At 45.1% G+C, this 18,059-nt stretch overlaps 1 protein-coding gene, 1 non-coding gene and 1 pseudogene across 3 annotated transcripts in view; 1 reads left to right on the forward strand and 2 right to left on the reverse strand.

Moving 5' to 3' along the window:
* ABCC4 (ATP binding cassette subfamily C member 4) overlaps positions 1 to 18,059 on the reverse strand; it is a 285,679-nt gene that overhangs the window by 176,173 nt on the left and 91,447 nt on the right. The window contains exons 6-8 of the mRNA XM_023218080.3: positions 16,809 to 16,972; positions 15,209 to 15,334; positions 13,044 to 13,293 (exon numbers count right to left, since the gene is read on the reverse strand). Coding sequence (XP_023073848.1) covers positions 13,044 to 13,293; positions 15,209 to 15,334; positions 16,809 to 16,972 — 540 coding nt within the window. The remainder of the gene's footprint in view (positions 1 to 13,043; positions 13,294 to 15,208; positions 15,335 to 16,808; positions 16,973 to 18,059) is intronic.
* Positions 13,548 to 14,440, reverse strand: LOC111546585 (annotated as a pseudogene). The gene has a single exon (XR_002732833.3). The product of XR_002732833.3 is annotated as a chromatin complexes subunit BAP18 pseudogene (transcript).
* Positions 17,720 to 17,824, forward strand: LOC113219615. Its single transcript, XR_003306582.1, has one exon. It is a non-coding gene; the product is annotated as a small nucleolar RNA U13 (small nucleolar RNA).

Below are 18,059 nucleotides of genomic sequence, written 5' to 3' on the forward strand. Positions count from 1 at the left end.
CTCTGTCGCCCAGGCTGGAGTGCAGCGGCACAATCTCGGTTCACTGCAGCCTCTGCTTCTCGGGTTCAAGTGATTCTCCCACCTCAGCCTCCCGAGTAGCTGGGATTACAGGCATCTGCCACCATACCTGGCTAATTTTTGTATGTATACTAAAGATGGGGTTTCACCATGTTGGCCAGGCTGGTCTCCAACTCCTAGCTTCAAGCAATCTACCCACCTCGGCCTTCCAAAGTGCTGGGATCACAGGCGTGAGCCACCGTGCTCCACCTACACGTATCTTTTTCCTTAGTCAATGCCTCCTCCTAGACAGCAGGAATAGCCCGATCTCTCGCTTATTGCTATTTTCCATACTAGTTAGCAACTACACAATGCAATTTAACTGAATAAAACAAAGTCCTGCTAACCATAACAAACCTAACATAATTATATGTAGGAAAACTCCCTTTTGCTCCTCAAATGGTAGGTATAACTCAATGACAGAAGCTACAGTGGCTTAGAAACAGAATAAACAACCTAGATCACCCCCACCCCATCCAAAATTTTGTAGATGTGGCAAAAGCTATCAGCTCTCCTCAAAATCTGCTCTCATTTTCTGTGATTAACAAAACTCCCAATTTTTAGTCAATGCACAGCAGCCTTGAACAAGGACCACTCTCGCCAGCCCCTAACGCAGTTAGATGTAGTCGCATGACTTAAGTTCAGCCCAACAGAAAATGACAACGTCCAGGAAACTCCCTATACCCCAATGTCCAGTCCTTGGAAGCTGCCTGGACAACTTCCCCTCTAAAATCCAGGTGGTGAAACTCAATGGCCAATGTGATGGTATTAAGAGGTACTTAGGCCATGAGAGTTCCTCCCTCATAAATGGCATTAAGGACTCTGTAAAGGAGGCTTTGGGCAGTAGGCAGCCCTCTAAGCCCTTCCACTTTCTGCCCTTTAAGGACACAGCATTCCTCCCATCTGGAATATCTAGCATCAAGGCACCATCTACAAGCAGAGAGCACGTCACTAGAAAACTGAACCTACCGGTGCCTTGATCTTAGACTTCCCAGCCTCCAGAGTGGTGAGAATTTCTGTTTTTCATAAATTACCCAATCTGTAATTTATGTTTACCCATCATAAACAGACTAAGACACCCCCAAAAAAGATAAAGTCATAACCTCAGGACCTCAAAGGTTGACTGTATTTGGAAATAGGAGTGTTACAGATGTAATTAGTGAAGAGGAAGTCATACTGGAAAAGGGAGGACCCGAAATCTAACATCATCAGTATCTTTCTAAGAAAAGAAGAGAGAGACAGAGAGAGACACATGGGCAGAAAACAATCAAGTGATTAGGACACAGATGAGAGGGATGTGGCTGCAATCCAAGGACTGCCAGCAACCACTGGAAGCTCAAAGCGGCAAAGAAGGATTCTCCCCTGCAGGCTTCAGAAGGAGCCTGGCACTGCTGACACCGTGATTTCAAACCTCCAGCCTCCAGAATCATGAGAGGCTTAATTTCCATTGTTTTCAGTCACTGTGTTTGTGGTACTTTGTTCCAGCAGCCCTCACAAACTCACAAGGAAACTTATGAGGATTTTGCATGAGAAAAATAAACCACCTGGTATAAATGGCTATTACACGGGTATTCTGCAAACACTGGCAACGCTGAAGCAACTGAAATGAGCACGGAACATGTTTGAGACAGAGAAAACAACACTTAAATAAGTCATCTACTGCTCTAAAATTTGTCAACATCCTTTGAGTCCTTACAATTTTTGTCTGTCACTTCACATTTGACTGCAATGTTACACTTCAAAAGAACAAAAACTGAAAATAAAAACCTTCTTCCATGCAGGAAAAGAAAAATACTTTCTTCTATATAGGAAAAGAAAATAATCAGTATTTCTCTCAAAGATCCAGCAAGCAGAAGATACTGTCTGTTTTCTGCTCCCTCACTATCCACCCACCAGCCTTACTGTGAGCCGACTTAGGAATGGGCACTGCTGGTTCTCCCTGCACAAGCCCATGTCTGGCATGGCAGAGAGGGCACAGACGGATGCTGGCCTGAATATTCTGCTGTAGGCTTAACCACAGCACCTCTGCTTCCTCCTCCCATACCACCTATTCCATGGTCAATGAGATAACAATCTGGGCCTAATTTGCCACAATTCACTATTCCTCAAGAAATGACCCGGTTGGGCCAGGCGTGGTGGCTCACGCCTATAATCACAGCACTCTGGGAGGCCGAAGTGGGCAGATCACTTGAGGTCAGGAGTTCGAGACCAGCCTGGCCACCATGGCCAAACCCCATCTCTACTAAAAATATAAAAATTAGTGCGCTTGATGGCACATGCCTTTAGTCCTAGCTACGTGGGAGGCCGAGGTATGAGAATCGTTTGAATCCGGGAGGCGGAAGTTGCAGTGAGCTGAGATTGCACCACCGCACTCCAGCCTAGGCAATAGAGCAAGACCCTGTCAAAAAAAAAAAAAAGAAAGAAAGAAAAAGAAAAAGAAAGGAAGGGAGGGAGGGCGGGAAAAGACCAGACCCAATTTCACAAGTTTACTGACCGGCAATCATGTGTGATACTGATGCAGTGTTTTCACTGGTCCCTTCTCCAGCATCCCCCATCAAAACCAACCGTTCCCAAACACTACTCCCTAAAGATCTTCTGAAAACACCTCTGATAATGGACACCATGCTTCAAACTCTTCCATGGCCCAGCAGCACTGACATTCACACTCCCGAAGTGATTCCCTGAGTATTAATCCCACCCTGTCCTTCAGGGTCCACCTCAAAAACTAATCCTGCCGGGAACCAGCTCAGGGCGGCCGCAGCTGGTACTGAAACTGAGTATGTACAGGGCAGAGATGCGTCCCCCATCCTGCACTTAAAAACACTCATCTGCATGAACACTGCACTGCACTCGGGGTCAGCTCTTCACAGATACATGCTACAGTCATAAACCAACTGTATGATTGGCTTAAATTATTCAAGCCATCAGCCATGTCATCACAGCAACAAGCAAAAGGTAATACATCTTCTTAATCTTGTCTAAACAGAATAAAATTCTGATTTTAGCTGAAGTGTATGACCAAGACATCAAATTCAATATTCTGTACATGCATGTGAGAACAGAAGTTCCCCACCTTCAAAATAAAAAATTATCCACACAGTAAACCTACTAAGCACTGGTCAATATACAATAGATCTGAGTGGAGAAAGACATGATAATAGTTTGGTGGTTAAATGAGACTCCACTCAACACACGAATGGCTTGTAAAGATGCTGGAGGGGCTGGCTGGACTTTCTCTAGTCACTCAGGAGGATGAAAAAGCTGAAATGACATTGCCAATACAGCAATGAGGTGCATCCCCAGAATAGTTCACTTGCGGAAGTATCAGACAGCAGAACTGAAGTCAAAGAGAATGACTTCAGAGTGGATGGTTGGCAAAAACTGGAGCAGCTTTGTGAACAATAAAACCTCAGAGACACGTTTTACTGGATGTGGAAGTCATTGAAGACTTTCAGTGCTTTGCTGTGAAGATAAGATCTCTTAAAATCCTATTGGACTTGCTTAATGCCAAGACCATCAATCCTTTCCTTAATAAAAGAAAAACAGATGGAACTTCTTGGACCTAAAATCTTTGCGATAAAACTTTCTTTTTCTGTACATGGAAAAAAGGAAATTGAAAAGTATGAGTAAGAAAGACAACAGATTAAAGACTTAAATGTAAAACCTAAAACCATAAAAAACCCTAGAAGAAAACCTAAGCAATACCATTCAGAACATAGGCATGGGCAAAGACTTCACGACTAAACAACCAAAAAACAATGGTAACAAAAGCCAAAATTGACAAATGGGATCTAATTAAACTAAAGAGCTTCTCCACAGCAAAATAAACTATCATCAGAGTGAACAGGCAGCCTACAGAATGGAAGAAAATTTTTGCAATCTACCCATATGACAAAGGGCTAATATCCAGAATCTACGAGGAACTTAAACAAATTTACGAGAAAAAAAAAAAAACCCCATCAAAAAGTGAGCAAAGGATATGAACAGAATATGTTCTCAAAAGAAGAACAGATATGTTTCTCAAAAGAAGACATGTATGCAGCCAACAAACAAATTTTAAAAAGCTCATTATCACTGATCATTAGAGAAATGCAAATCAAAACCACAAAGAGATACCATCTCAGGCCAGTTAGAATGATGATCATTAAAAAGTCAGGAAACAACAGATGCTGGAGAGGATGTGGACAAATAGGAACAGTTTTACACTGTTGGTGGAAGTGTAAATTAGTTCAACCATTGTGGAAGACAATGTGGCGATTCCTCAAGGAACTAGAACCAGAAATACCATTTGACCTAGCAATCCCATTACTGGGTATATACCTAAAAGATTACAAATCATTCTACTATAAAGACACATGCACGTGTATGTTTACTGCAACACTATTTACAACAGCAAAGACTGGGAACCAACCCAAATGTCCATCAGTGACAGACTGGATTAAGAAAATGTGGCACATATACACCATGGAATACTATGCAGCCATAAAAAAGGATGAATTTGTGTCCTTTGTAGGGACATGGATGTAGCTGGAAACCATCATTCTCAGCAAACTATCGCAAGAACAGAAAACCAAACACCGCATGTTCTCACTCATAGGTGGGAACTGAACAATGAGATCACTTGGACTGGAGAAGGGGAACATCACACAACAGGGCCTATTATGGGGAGGTGGGAGGAATTGCACTGGGAGTTATACCTGATTTAAATGACGAGTTGATGGGTGCTGCACACCAACATGGCACAAGTATACCTATGTAACAAACCTGCATGCTGTGCACATGTACCCTAGAACTTAAAGTATTATAATAATAATAATAATAATAATAAAGAAAATGTGGTATATATACACTGTGGAATACTATGCAGTCATAAAAAGGGATGATTCATGTCCTTTACAGGGACTTGGATGAAGCTGGAAACCATCATTCTCAGTAAACTAACACAGGAACAGAAAACCAAAAACCACAGGTTCTCACTCATAAGTGGGAGTTGAACAATGAGAACACATGGACACAGGGAGGGGAACATCACACACCAGGGCCTGTCAGAGGGTGAGGAACAAGGAGAGGGAGAGCATTAGGACAAATACCCAATGCATGTGGGGCTTAAAACCTAGATGATGAGTTGATGGGTGCAGCAAACCACCATGGCACATGTATACCTATGTAACAAACCTGAAGGTTCTGCACATGTGTCCCAGAACTTAAAGTATAATAAAAAAAATTAAAATTAAAATATAAAAATATTTTTAAAAAAGAAATTTAACAACACAATGTTTTCTAAACTCTATGTGTCTGCCAAGCTCTGGTCTATCTACGGGCAAGGCTCACTTAGTTCTGATCGGTGTATCGGGCAGACCTATTCCTCCTCTCCTGATGCCATTTTTCACCTTGTCATTGTTCATTAACACATCCACATGAGAGGCAAGCAAGAAAAGTGAACATTGGATCAATTCATTACCCTTATCATTTACAACCTCCATTTTTAGAGAAATAGGAAAGGAGGCAGAACCAGGCAGACTCCATCAGTGGGTCTTGTAGCAAACACCTGCACAGTTCTAAAGCATCCCAGTCTTCACAGCCAAATTCACCCCTAAATCTGGTCTTCTTCTAGTAGTCCATATTTCAGTGAATCCAGGTAAAAAGATTTTGCAGCCATAAGAACGAAAGTAGCCCCAATCCCTCCTTCTGACTAATCCCTCCTCTTGCCCCACACCCAAATAAGGATATGCTCCCAATGGCTTTCTTTTTTTTTTTTTTTTTGAGACGGAGTCTGGCTCTGTCGCAGTGCAGTGGCCGGATCTCAGCTCACTGCAAGCTCCGCCTCCCGGGTTCACGCCATTCTCCTGCCTCAGCCTCCCGAGTAGCTGGGACTACAGGCGCCCGCCACCTCGCCCGGCTAGTTTTTTGTATTTTTTAGTAGAGACGGGGTTTCACCACGTTACCCAGGATGGTCTCGATCTCCTGAGCTCGTGATCCGCCCGTCTCGGCCTCCCAAAGTGCTGGGATTACAGGCTTGAGCCACCGCGCCCGGCCCCCAATGGCTTTCAAATCTATCCAAGGCTCTCTACTTGGCCTGAGTCCAAATCACATCATCCTCTTCCTGGACTGCTTGCTGCATCAGCCTCCTGGCATATCTCCCTGCCTCTACTCTCGGCCCCCAATGTATTCCCAGGCTGCAGACAGGGTGAATTTAAAATACGTGGATTTTCTTGAACATTAAGAGCTTTCTCACATAATTACCCCCAGGGAAACGCAGGGCATCAGCCTCCTGGCTGCCCCGAGCCCCTCCCTTTCCCGAACTCTTCCCCATGTCTCTCCACTACCACACATGCAATGCTGCAGGCTATTTCTTGAGCCTTCACAGGAAGCACTACACCTCCACAATGGCATCGGCATCTCTACCAAAGCACCTCATGGCATCTCGGACATTGCCTTCCAAAGACAATGACACACGAGCACTGATTTTAATTACGTGGTTATTTATTAACCCCCACTTGCTGATTCCCAGGAGGAAATTCCCAGCAGGAAGGACTTCTGTGCATTGGCTTACCATTGTATCTAAGCATTTATCACAGTGCCAGCTTAAGCCAGGTGCTCAATTACATTGTGGAGTCAATGACTAAGTGAATGAATACATTCCAAACTTAACCCCCAAAAGCCTAGCATAGACCAAGACAGGTGTCCGTGTGCTTCCTCTCAACTGATTTTAGTCTTAAGTGATCCTGACTTCGTTTATATTTGCTACACATAGTTTGACCTCGTGTGCTTTTTTATCACACAACTAGAGCAAGATTTCTCAAAGACAGCATATTTTCAGGGACACGAGGACACTTTCTAAAGATATTGGGCTGAGGGTGGCTCACGCCTGTAATCCCAGCACTTTGGGAGGCCAACGCAGGCGGATCACGAGGTCAAGAAATTGAGACCATCCTGACCAACATAGTGAAACCTCATCTCTACTAAAAATATAAAAGTTAGCTGGGTGTGGTGGTGCACACCTGTAGTCCCAGCTACTCCGGAGGCTGAGGCAGGAGAATCACTTGAACCGGGAAGGCAGAGATTGCAGCGAGCTGAGATCGCACCACTGCACTTCCGCTTGGTGACAGAGCGAGACGCCGTCTCAAAACAAAACCAAACAAAAGATACTGGGCCCCAACCTATGCCTGGTGAACAGAATCTCCAAGGTGTAATAATTTAGTTTTAATCAGTACATCAGGCAATTCTGATGAACTAGGGGACAAAATTGTAAATGAGTTACAGGAACCATCCAGGCTGAAAAAACACAAAGTTCTAAAGACAGAAAAAACAAATAACCAAGACAAAACAAAATCTCCAGCAATGACTTCAACACCACCATGAAGGAGCTCACCACACTAACACCAATGCTTTCTTACCAGTCATGCCTGGCCATTTGTTTCTCCTTTACTGAAAATCACTACTGCTGGACTCTAGGCCCATCTACCCACCAGAAACTATGTACGTGAGGGGAAATTAAGGTTTCCTGACCAACTCAAAGATGCATCCTTTGTCTGGACACAGAGCGCCTTGCCAAAGTCAGCCACTGGAAAATGTAAAATTCCCAGCTGCTCAGTTTGTTTTACTGCATGCATACATCTATCTACATGAACAGGAATTTCAAGCCTTAGACACAGGTGAGTTGCATTTTAGTGGAAAAATAAAAATAAAAAATCTTAAGGATTTCTTCCCTAGCCGCATATTGGACCACAATTCCCTGAAAATCGTCTGCAGGATCCCTTTCATGCCACACTCTCTGATGTGTGACATAATTCAGCAGAAAACGACAGTCATCACTTCTCACTAAAATAATGCTTAGTTGTTAGGCATTTTCCAAATCTCACAGACGTAATGAAGCTGGAGGCTGACTTCACTTCCACATTTTCTGGGCGCCTGCAATGTATACGTAATATAAAGATGAATGAGGCATTGTGTCTGCCTTTTATATGTTCAGAGGTTTAGGAAGGGAAAGAAATCTATAAACAAATGGCTTCAATACTAAGGGGAAAATGAGGACAAAGTCACCTGTGGAGATCCCAAAAGAAGAGATGAGGATTAAACAGTGTGTGATGGGCCAGGTGCAGTGGCTCATTCCTGTAATCCCAGCACTTCGGGATGCCAAGGCGGGTGGATCACTTGAGGTCAGGAATTTGAGACCAGCCTGGCCAGCGTGGTGAAACCTTGCCTCTACTGAAAATACAAAACTTAGCTGGACATGGTGGCTCACGCCTGTAACCCCAACTACCCAGGAGGCTGAGGCAGGAGAATTGCTTGAACCCGGGAAGTAGAGCTTGCAGTGAGCTGAGATCATGCCACTGCACTCCAGCCTGCCTGACACAGCGAGACTCATCTCAAAAGAAAAAAAAAGACTGTGTGATGGTTAATTTTATGTGTCAGCTTGGCTAGGCCGCAGTCCCCAGATATTTGGTCAAACATGTCTGGATATCAATGGGAAAGTATTTTTCGGTTGAGACTAGCATTTAAATCTGTAGACTTTTTGAAGTCCTACATAATGTCAGTGGGCCTCGCCCAATCAGGTGAAGGCATTTAAGAGAAAAAAAGACCTACAAAGAAAAGGGAATTCTGCCTCAAGACTGTCCTCCTCAGACTCAAGCTGCATCATCAGCTCTTCCCAGGGTCTCCGGCCTACCAACTGCCCCGCAGATTGTGGACTTACCTCACCTCCAAGTTGCGTGAGAAAATTTTATAAATCAATCTACTAATGTCTCTCTGCATGTACACACATGTGGGCCCTGCCCTATCGGTTCTGCTTCTCTGGAGAACTCTGACTAATACAGATGGCTTTTTAAATAAGTGAGACAAAACAGGAAATCACCTCCCGACACTAAGTTCAATCCCCTTATTTAGAGACAAGAAAACCAAGGCCCAGAGAATTGGTGAGGACCCAAGGTCTGCGTCCCACCCCCCCATACTACCTGTCGGGGCTGCTCTTTGCCCCGTTATTTCCTATGGCTGCTGCACAGAAGTGACATTTGCATTCAGGTTATGCTGTGCATGTGGGGGTAAGATTGTGCACTTCTTTTTTTTGAGATGGAGTCTCGCTCTGTCACCCAGGCTGGAGTGCAGTGGTGTGATCTCGGCTCACTGCAACCTCCACCTCCCGGGTTCAAGCAATTCTCATGCCTTGGCCTCCAGAGTAGCTGGGATTACAGGTGCACACCACCATGCCCAGCTAATTTTTTTGTTGTTGTTGTATTTTCAGTAGAGGCAGGATTTCACCATGCTGGCCAGGCTGGTCGAGAACTCCTGACCTCAAGTGATCCGCCCACCTTGGCCTCCCAAAGTGCTGGGACGTGAGCCATGGCCGCACTTCTCAGACAGACGGATGGCCTGGGCTAAAGCCCTGGATCAGCCTTTTATTAACTGTTAAAACGTGGAGGTGCTATTCACCCTCCCCAGACTTCAGTTTCTTTATCTGTAACATAGGAGTGATAGGGGAGTTACACTAGTAAAACGAGTGAATATTCATAAGGCTCTTGGGCCCCTCTTTGTTACCTAGTAAGTACTCATCAGCTATTATCTGTTCATATAAAGCCCCACGGTCTTAATCTTAACCTTCATTTATCTCATAATGGCCAGGAAGACAGACTAATTTTATTAACCAAGTAAGACTGTTTTTATTTCTCCACATGGCCCAAGGAAATCCACTTGTTTCACAGCCTGGAAGCCAGTCAGGAGGCTTTTTTTTTTTTTTTTTTGGAGACAGAGTCTCACTCTGTCACCTAGACTACAGTGCAGTGGTGCAATCTCAGCTCACTGCAATCTCCACTTTTTGGGTTCAAGCAAGCCTGAGCCTCCTGAGGAGCTGGGAGTACAGGCATGCACCACCACGCCCAACTAATTTTTATATTTTTAGTAGAGATGGGATTTCACCATGTTAGCCAGGCTGGTCTCTAACTCCTGACCTCAAGTGATCTGCCCACCTTGGCCTCCCAAAGTGCTGCGATTATAGGTGTGAGCCACCACACCCGGCCAGGAGGGTCTACATTTAATGTCAGACATGGCCCCTCTCTTACAAGAGCAGGTTGACCAAGTCCAATGGGGTTTGAGATGCACAGAGGGACACGCATAACAAGGCGGAGACTCCGATCCAGTCCACTCTGAAAAAGATCCAGTTCCCCAGAGCTGAGGACCCTCACAACCCCCTTGAACAGGGCCCGGTGTTCCGGGAATGTTCAACTCGAGTCTGCTTCCTCACTCGGCCTTCCTCTGGCTTATGGTACAGCCTGGACCACCTTGGGTCTGTATTGGGTCCCAGCCTTTTGCTATGATTGCTGCTTCTGTTCATCCAGCATTTGGCGCCCATTATGTGTTCATCAGCACTGAGCTGCACCATACTGGCCTTGCTCAGCAGGAACAAATGTACCACCAGGCTCCTGAGACCTGGCCGGAGAGCTTAGTAGCACCTGCTTAAATCAAGGACAGAAAGGAGGACACTCAAGCCACAAAGAGCCAAAGACCCCAAAGCAGGAACAGAGATGGGTCACGTGCTGGGAAACACACAATGTGGCCAGGTGAGCCCTACGCCTAGAGTTCAAAACCTGGACTCCACAGGAAACAGAGAACCTTTCAAGGTTTTTGGAGTAAGACTAGATGAGTAAAAGAACACTGAAGGAAATATCCCACACCAGAGGATACTAAGGCAGCAACATAGGTGATACAGTTTGGCTCTGTGTCCCCACCCAAATCTCAGCTTGAACTGTAATCCCCATAATCCTCACGTATCAAGGGTGGGACCAGGTGGAGGTAACTGGATCATGGGGGCAGTTCCTCCATGCTGTTCTAGTGACAGCGAGTTCTCATGAGATCTGATGGTTTTATAAGCCTCTGGCATTTCCCCTGTTTGCACTTCTTCCTGCTGCCCTGTGAAGAAAGTGCCTGCTTCCCCTTCCGCCATGACTGTAAGTTTCCTGAGGCCTCACCACCTATGCTGAACTGTGAGTCAATTAAACCTCTTTCCTTTACAAATTGCCCAGTCTCAGGAAGTTCTTTATAGCAATATAAAAACAGACTAATAGGCAACATAATAATGGTTAAGAAATCATGGTTCTGAACAGATTCCTATCTCTAAAACAGGCAAACTCCTTAACCTATTACAGGAGCCAGTTTCATTCTCTGTAAAGTGGGGACACTAATGCTTATCTCCTTCAATTGTGAGGATAACATGAAATAACATGTAAAGGCTTCCAAGAGCCCTGGTTCACAGTACATACACCAGCGCCTGCAATCACAGTGAGGGGCAGCAACAACAGTCAGAGAATTACAGCAGCACAATACACACGTGGCCCTTCCATCTGAAAAAGGTGTCCCGCACACTCAGAGAGACACTCTGGTCAAAGTCTATTTCTAAGTTATTTCTTTCAAGATGCAGAAGCTGTAAGAAAAAAGTGTTACTGACCTGCATGGACCATCCCTTCACAGTGTTACCTGAAGCTGTTGTCAGAAAGGATGAGGATAAGAATTGACCTTGTATGGTCTGTTTTATAGGTAATATTTTTTACGAAATACAAACTTGCTACTCAGTAGTGGGAGTGTGCCCATGAATAGCCACTATGCTCCAGCCTGGGTAACACAGCAAGATCTCTTCTTTAAAAAACAAACTTCATCATAAAAAAGAATCTTAGCTTTTATGACAACACCCACCCCACTCTCTCCTCAACCAAAAAATTAAAAATAAAAAATAATCACAGCCAGTGTCAGCTAAGTTCACTCGAGTCTGTCCTTGGGCATCCATCTCTATTAAGAATCAGGAATAAAACAAAGCAGATTTTTGAAAAGCTTAGACAGTCAAGTTCTTGCCAGGCCCTCTCACAAAGCCAATTTATTTTAATTTTCAACTTATTCATAAACACACAAATACTTGTGCATACATTATGTGCCAGGACCTTACCTTGGTGATATAAATTATTTGCCCCTGGCAATTTAGTGACAGCTACTTAGGAAAAGGCGACGATGTGTGAAGTGGATGCTATGGTTTGAATGGGCAGGCCTACTCTAAATTCATAGGCTGGAACTTCACCCCAGTGTCAGTGTTAAGAGGTGGGGCCTCTAAGAGGTGATTAGGTCGCCACAACAGAGCCCTCCTGATGGGAATTAGCGTCCTTACAGAAGGCTGGAGGGAACTAAACAGGCCCAGTTTGTCCTTCTGTTTCTTCCACAATGTGAGGACACAGAGGTCCATCTGGGAAGCAGAGAATGGTCCTCACCAGACACCAATGCCAGAGCCTTAATCTTGGACTTCCCAGCCTCCAGAACTGTGAGAAATAAATGTCTAACATGTATAAATTAGCCAGTCTCAGGTATTTTGTTACAGTAGTATAAACAGAGCAAGGCAGTAGAAATCAACCAATTGGAAAGAAAGAAGTCTGGTAGAGTTAGGTTCATCAACAGTAAGAAAAAGGTGAAAAGAGGATAGGAAAGAAAAGGCAGAGATCCTAAAGGCACGCACAAAAATTAACAAGGAAAACATCTACAGAGGAAAGAACTTATTTTCAAACAGGGATAGCTAAGTGAAGTTGAGGCCCTGCTTCCTGACCAAGAAGCAGGGACCTCCAGCAAGCTCTTTCCTTCCAGCCTACAGATGAACCATACTCAACCCATACTCGCTACTTTCTCATTTGCATTAACGTAACAGATGAAATCTATCTGCTTCTCCTCCTTTTCGACAGCTTAAACATTTTAATCACACCTGCAGTTACCACCTGCACATCAAAAGCCCTGTGCCACTGCTGTTTATGTTGCTCCCAATAAATGATCACAATGCTTGCATTGTCTTTAGTGCGCTCTATCTAAGATAAGGAAGTACACACAACATCGTGGAATGGCAGCACGTTTTGGTTACGAGAGGGTTAAATGTCATTACACTGGAACATAGCGATGCTAAATAAAAGGAGACATCATTTTACTTCAAATGCACCTACAACTTTAAAATGGCATCTGACACCAACCTGGATTCTTCGGATGCTGATGATTGCCTCTGACACCTTCTCAATGGCTGCGGGGAAGAAGAGGGTGACCGTCAGCCGCACAGCCCCGTACAGTGTCACGGCCACGAACACGCGGCTGGCTGTGATCACGTTGCCGAGGAGCACGTAGGTGGTGAAGGTCACAAACACGATGATTTTGCTTGCACTGAAAAACGAGGCCAAATTCATCCCTCTGAGGTAGGAACTTCTCAGAATCTTGGAAATCTCCTTCCTGGAACACAGTACAGGTTTTTAAAAAAGCAGTGATGTCAGCCACATAAAGTGGCTCACGCCTGCAATCCCAGCACTTTGGGAGCTGAGGTGGATGAATTGTTTGAACCCAAGAGTTTGAGACCATCCTGGGTAACAACAACAAAAAGGTGCAAAGGTGAGAGGTGGCCAGGAACTACCCAGAAAATCATAAGAAGTACCATGTGCTGGAATGCAACAACTAATCAAATATTTAATCCAAAAGCCAGAAAAACATTTTTTTTTTTGAGAGGGAAATCTTTATTGTTTTCTGTATAAAAATGTCCATCAGATGAAGGTCAAAGGGGTTGGGGGCAGATGCTTATGCGGGAACAGCGAGGTGGCAGCCCCAGCAGCCTTTCAGCCCTCTCTCGTGCAGGCCTTGCTCGGAGTCCCAGGAGATCCACAGGTCCAGCGTGAACGGTGAGAGGTCAGAGGTGGAAGGCTCAGCAGGAGAGGAGAGGAGGATCAGCAGAGGTCATGAGAAGGCCAGAATCCAGGGTCAGGCTGTCCTGGTCGAAGTTGAGTTTCTTAGCTGGAGGAGTTCTCCTAGCCCTTCAATATCCACCAGGTCACTGTTGGCGTCGGAGTCGTTCAGAGCACTGAGTGTCACATCAGCCTTCTGTTTCTTTATGGGGGGACCCCCGGCCTCGGGGACACTGGAGCTGCTGGGAGGAGGGGCAGCTGGAGGAGGTGATAAGACACCAGATGCCACCTTCTTGGGCCCTTTCTTGGGTGACTCAGCTGGAAGGGGGATGCCGGAATCTTCATATACCTTGCGTTTCACAGTGGCCTTTATCTGAGCCACTGTCCGTTCCTTGATGACACAGCTGATGTGATTAAGATCGTCCCCAAATCGCTTCACAGCAGCCCTCAGCATCTCTATTTCCGTCTCCGTCCACTTCGCACCCGCAGGGGAAGAGTCGGCCACAGGATGCAGCTGCATCGTCAGCTCCCCGAGCTTCGTGAAGGCTGCGCTGGCCGCCGAGAAGATCTCCCCGACCTTTGTGGACGCTGACGTCATGGCCCCGCGCGCCTCCTCACGGAGACGCCGCCGCCGCCGCCGCTACACGCGAGCCGGGACCACGGAGAGCAGGGAGACCCAGCGGCTCAGGCCCCCGCGCAGGAAGTCCCCCATTTTTTTTTTTTTTTTGAGATGGAGTTTCACTCTTGTCGCCCAGGCAATGGTGCGATCTCAGCTCACTGCAACCTCCTCCTCCTGGTTCAAGTGATTCTCCTGCCTCAGCCTCCCAAGTAGTGGGATTACAGGCAAGCACCACCACGCCTAGCAAATGTTTGTATTTTTACTAGAGACAGGGTTTCACCATGTTGGCCAGGCTGGTCTCGAACTCCTGACCTCAGGTGATCCACCTGCCTCAGCCTCCCAAGGTTCTTGGATTACAGGCGTGAGCCACCATGCCCAGCCGCCCCCCAAAAATTCTAATAACACAAAGAACAACTAACAGTATTTCCATGCCTGTTTGGAATAAAAAACACTGATTCATAGAGTTTGGTCCAATATAGATATGCCCAGTCTCTATAATCTGCCCATTTGGCTACATTAATATAAATCATAGTTTTATTTTAAACTCCATTATTCTCAAATACTAACATCTTAGAATCATTGTTGGGATTTGGGATAGTGAGAAACATTTGGAATTTCACTTCTGTATTAGTAAGAAGCATACATGCTTTCTGTTTAAGAACATGGTAATGGAAGACCAAGTGAAAAGAACATTCTCCACTGTTCTACTTAACCCAACTGCCATGCGTGGGGAGTGGCATGCATTGTACTGAACCTCCCATAATGTGAACACATAGTAAAACTTCTAAAACCATTGACAAGAATAGCAAATAGAAAAGTACAAAAATACGGTACAATGTATACAAAAACTTACTTTCTCAAATTGGTAACAAGATCTGAAAATGACTTTTCCCAGGCGTACATTTTTATTATCCTTATGCCAGTTATAACTTCATTCATGGTCCTGATCCTGGCATCCGTGAAAGTTGCAGTTTTACTCCTAAGGGGGACCAGACACGGGAGATGAGCCTGAGCGATCACAGCCTGCCCTTATCAGCGGCAGGCACAGGCAGGGACCCGCAGCACATGGTTCCCTACAGCGCTTTTGCTTCCGTCAACACAGACAGGTCCTACTCAAAATACAAATAGAAAAAGACTTCGATTAGGAAGTCAACAATCTATCCCAACTCAGTAAGTATTTTGGAGAATTTGTAATATCTGCTGAGGAAGACATGAAAATGAGTCAGAGGTAATCTGTTCCCTGGAGGAGTGCACAGGTGGGCAGGGAAGGCAGAAAGGCACCGGCGCCTGACAGTAACACAGTGGGTGGAGCGTACTAAAATGAGAATGAAGTGCTGGGGAGCAGAGAAGAAAGGGCTGTTTGTTAACTCCACTGGGAAAGAGGAGAGCAAAAAAAAGCCTCAGAGGACCGGGAGCATTTGAACGGGGCCTCAAAGGACAAGGACTATTTCTCCAGATGGCAAAGAGGGGAAGGTCTAAGTAGAAAATACACCATAAGCAAAAGCATAAAACAAAGAACTCAATGCACTTCCAACAGTGGCTCCTCTCGATCCAGCTGACAACTTTGACAATGACTCATTTCCAATTCATTGGGACCTGCTTCAAGTCCAATTTATTTTATCATCATTAACCTCTTGACCAAAAGCTGTATTTCTTTTTCTTTTTCTTTTCTTTTTTTTTTTTTTTTTGAGACAGTGTCTACCTCTGTCACCCAGGCTGGAGTGCACTGGCATAATCTTGGCTCACTGCAACCTCTGCCTCCTGGATTCAAGTGGTTCTTGTGCCTGAGCCTCCCAAGTAGCTGAGATTACAGGCATGTACCACAACACCCAGCTAATTTTTTAAATTTAGTAGAGACGAGGTTTTGTCATGTTGGCCAGGCGTCACGTGATCCACCTGCCTCGGTCTCCCAAAGGCGTCAGCTGCCACGACCAGCCGACAACCATATTCCTAACACATACGCTACTAGGACTGTGTGATTTTATAAATACATCATTAAAATTCACCCTGCCTTTGGGAAGCTTACAATTTAATGGAAATACTGAAGTTAAAATAACACACACGTATATACATGTGAAAATAGCTCTCACACAAGCACAGTAAAGATGTATGCAGCTAGAATGGAGCCTATGAAATATTTCAATCTATCGTTATTCATTATATGTTTAACTAACTTCTATATATGTGATTTCTGCTTCAGGACATTCTACTTATTGCGGCCACAGCGCCTGAAAAGCTGGCTGGGAGGAGCCGGTGAATACCTTCACCTTTCTCCCTTGAAGATTCGCCTTCAGCGTAAGGATAGAGGCCCCCTTGGCTAAGCCTGAAGAGCTGCAACATATGCAAAGAAGAGATAATAAAAGGCATTTAGTTTGTTTCTGAACAAAAGCATCGGGAAGACTGTGGATGTTACCAAATAGATATGACATTTTTCACACCAGTATTTCTCTTACCTCAGTGATGAGAACAACTTCCCGAAACAGCTTTGCAAGGGCAGGAGAATAATTAGAACTGCCATCCCAGCAAGGCACGATATTCCTATCTCCATCCAGAGTAGGGCAGTCACTGCGATCGCCTGCAGTGGCCCTGCCCACAGGAAGTGTAAGAACACTGTCACCTTTAAAGAAAAAGACAGAGCGTTCTTAGGACTCTAGAAAAGCAAAACAAGTAAGAACACAGTACAGAAACGATCCGCTGGAAAAGAACAGGAAAATCCTAAACAGAAATGACCACAGTAGGTTTAGACCTGCTAAAGCAGAAATCCAAGCACCCACCAGATGAAGCCATTCTGGGGAAACAAACAGCGGATCTCTGGGAGACCTGAAAGAGAATCTGACCAGCGGCATTAGAAGATCTTGATCAGTGACTATCTCACTGATGAGCTGAGCATTTTCCAGAACTCTCTGCCACAGAATTCAGCTCCCATATGCCCTGGGGCTCCCCAGTACCCTAAGAAAGCCTGTACTATAGTGCCCACCACATACTCCAGTAATTTACTTGTGTATTTGTCTCCCAGACAGGCCATGAGCTTCTTCAGAACAGAAACCAAGTCTTATTCATTGTCCCTGACACTGAGCGGAGGCTTTAGTTCGTGTCTGTGAATGAATAATTGGAAAGAAAAAAAAAAGTGGTCCTAGTGCAAAATGGACATGGCCAGCAGCTAGAATGCCCTGGATAACATGATACCTCCACAAGGTAAGTATTAAACAATGGACACTGGGTGGGTACGGTGTTTACACCTGTAATCCCAGCACTTTGGGAGGCCAAGGTGGGAGAATCGCTTGAGGCCAGAATTTTGAGACCAGCCTGTGCAACAAGGCGTGATCCCTTCTCTACAAATAATAAAAAAAGAAATTAGCCAGCAATCCTTTTGTAGTTCATCAGCATGACAGTCGGGTGTTCATGCACATGTGTGAGATGTGCCACCCTTGAATTCTGTTATGACATTGCCACATTAGCCCATCTGACATGAAAATTCAAAAGAAGAGAGAAATTAGCTGGGCATGGCGGTGCACACCTGTAGTCACAGCTAATCGGGAGGCGGAGGTGGGAGGATCGCACAACACTTGAGCCCAGGAGTTCAAGGCTTCAGTGAGCTACGATCCTGCCACTGCAATCCAGTGTGAACAGAGTGAGCCCGTCTCCAGAAAGAATAAAAGGGGGAAGAGGGGTGTTGAATGCAATGAAAAAGGATCCCTGAACTG

This window comes from Piliocolobus tephrosceles, chromosome X (genome assembly GCF_002776525.5).
Source record: "Piliocolobus tephrosceles isolate RC106 chromosome X, ASM277652v3, whole genome shotgun sequence".
In the NCBI taxonomy this organism is placed as follows: domain Eukaryota; kingdom Metazoa; phylum Chordata; class Mammalia; order Primates; family Cercopithecidae; genus Piliocolobus; species Piliocolobus tephrosceles.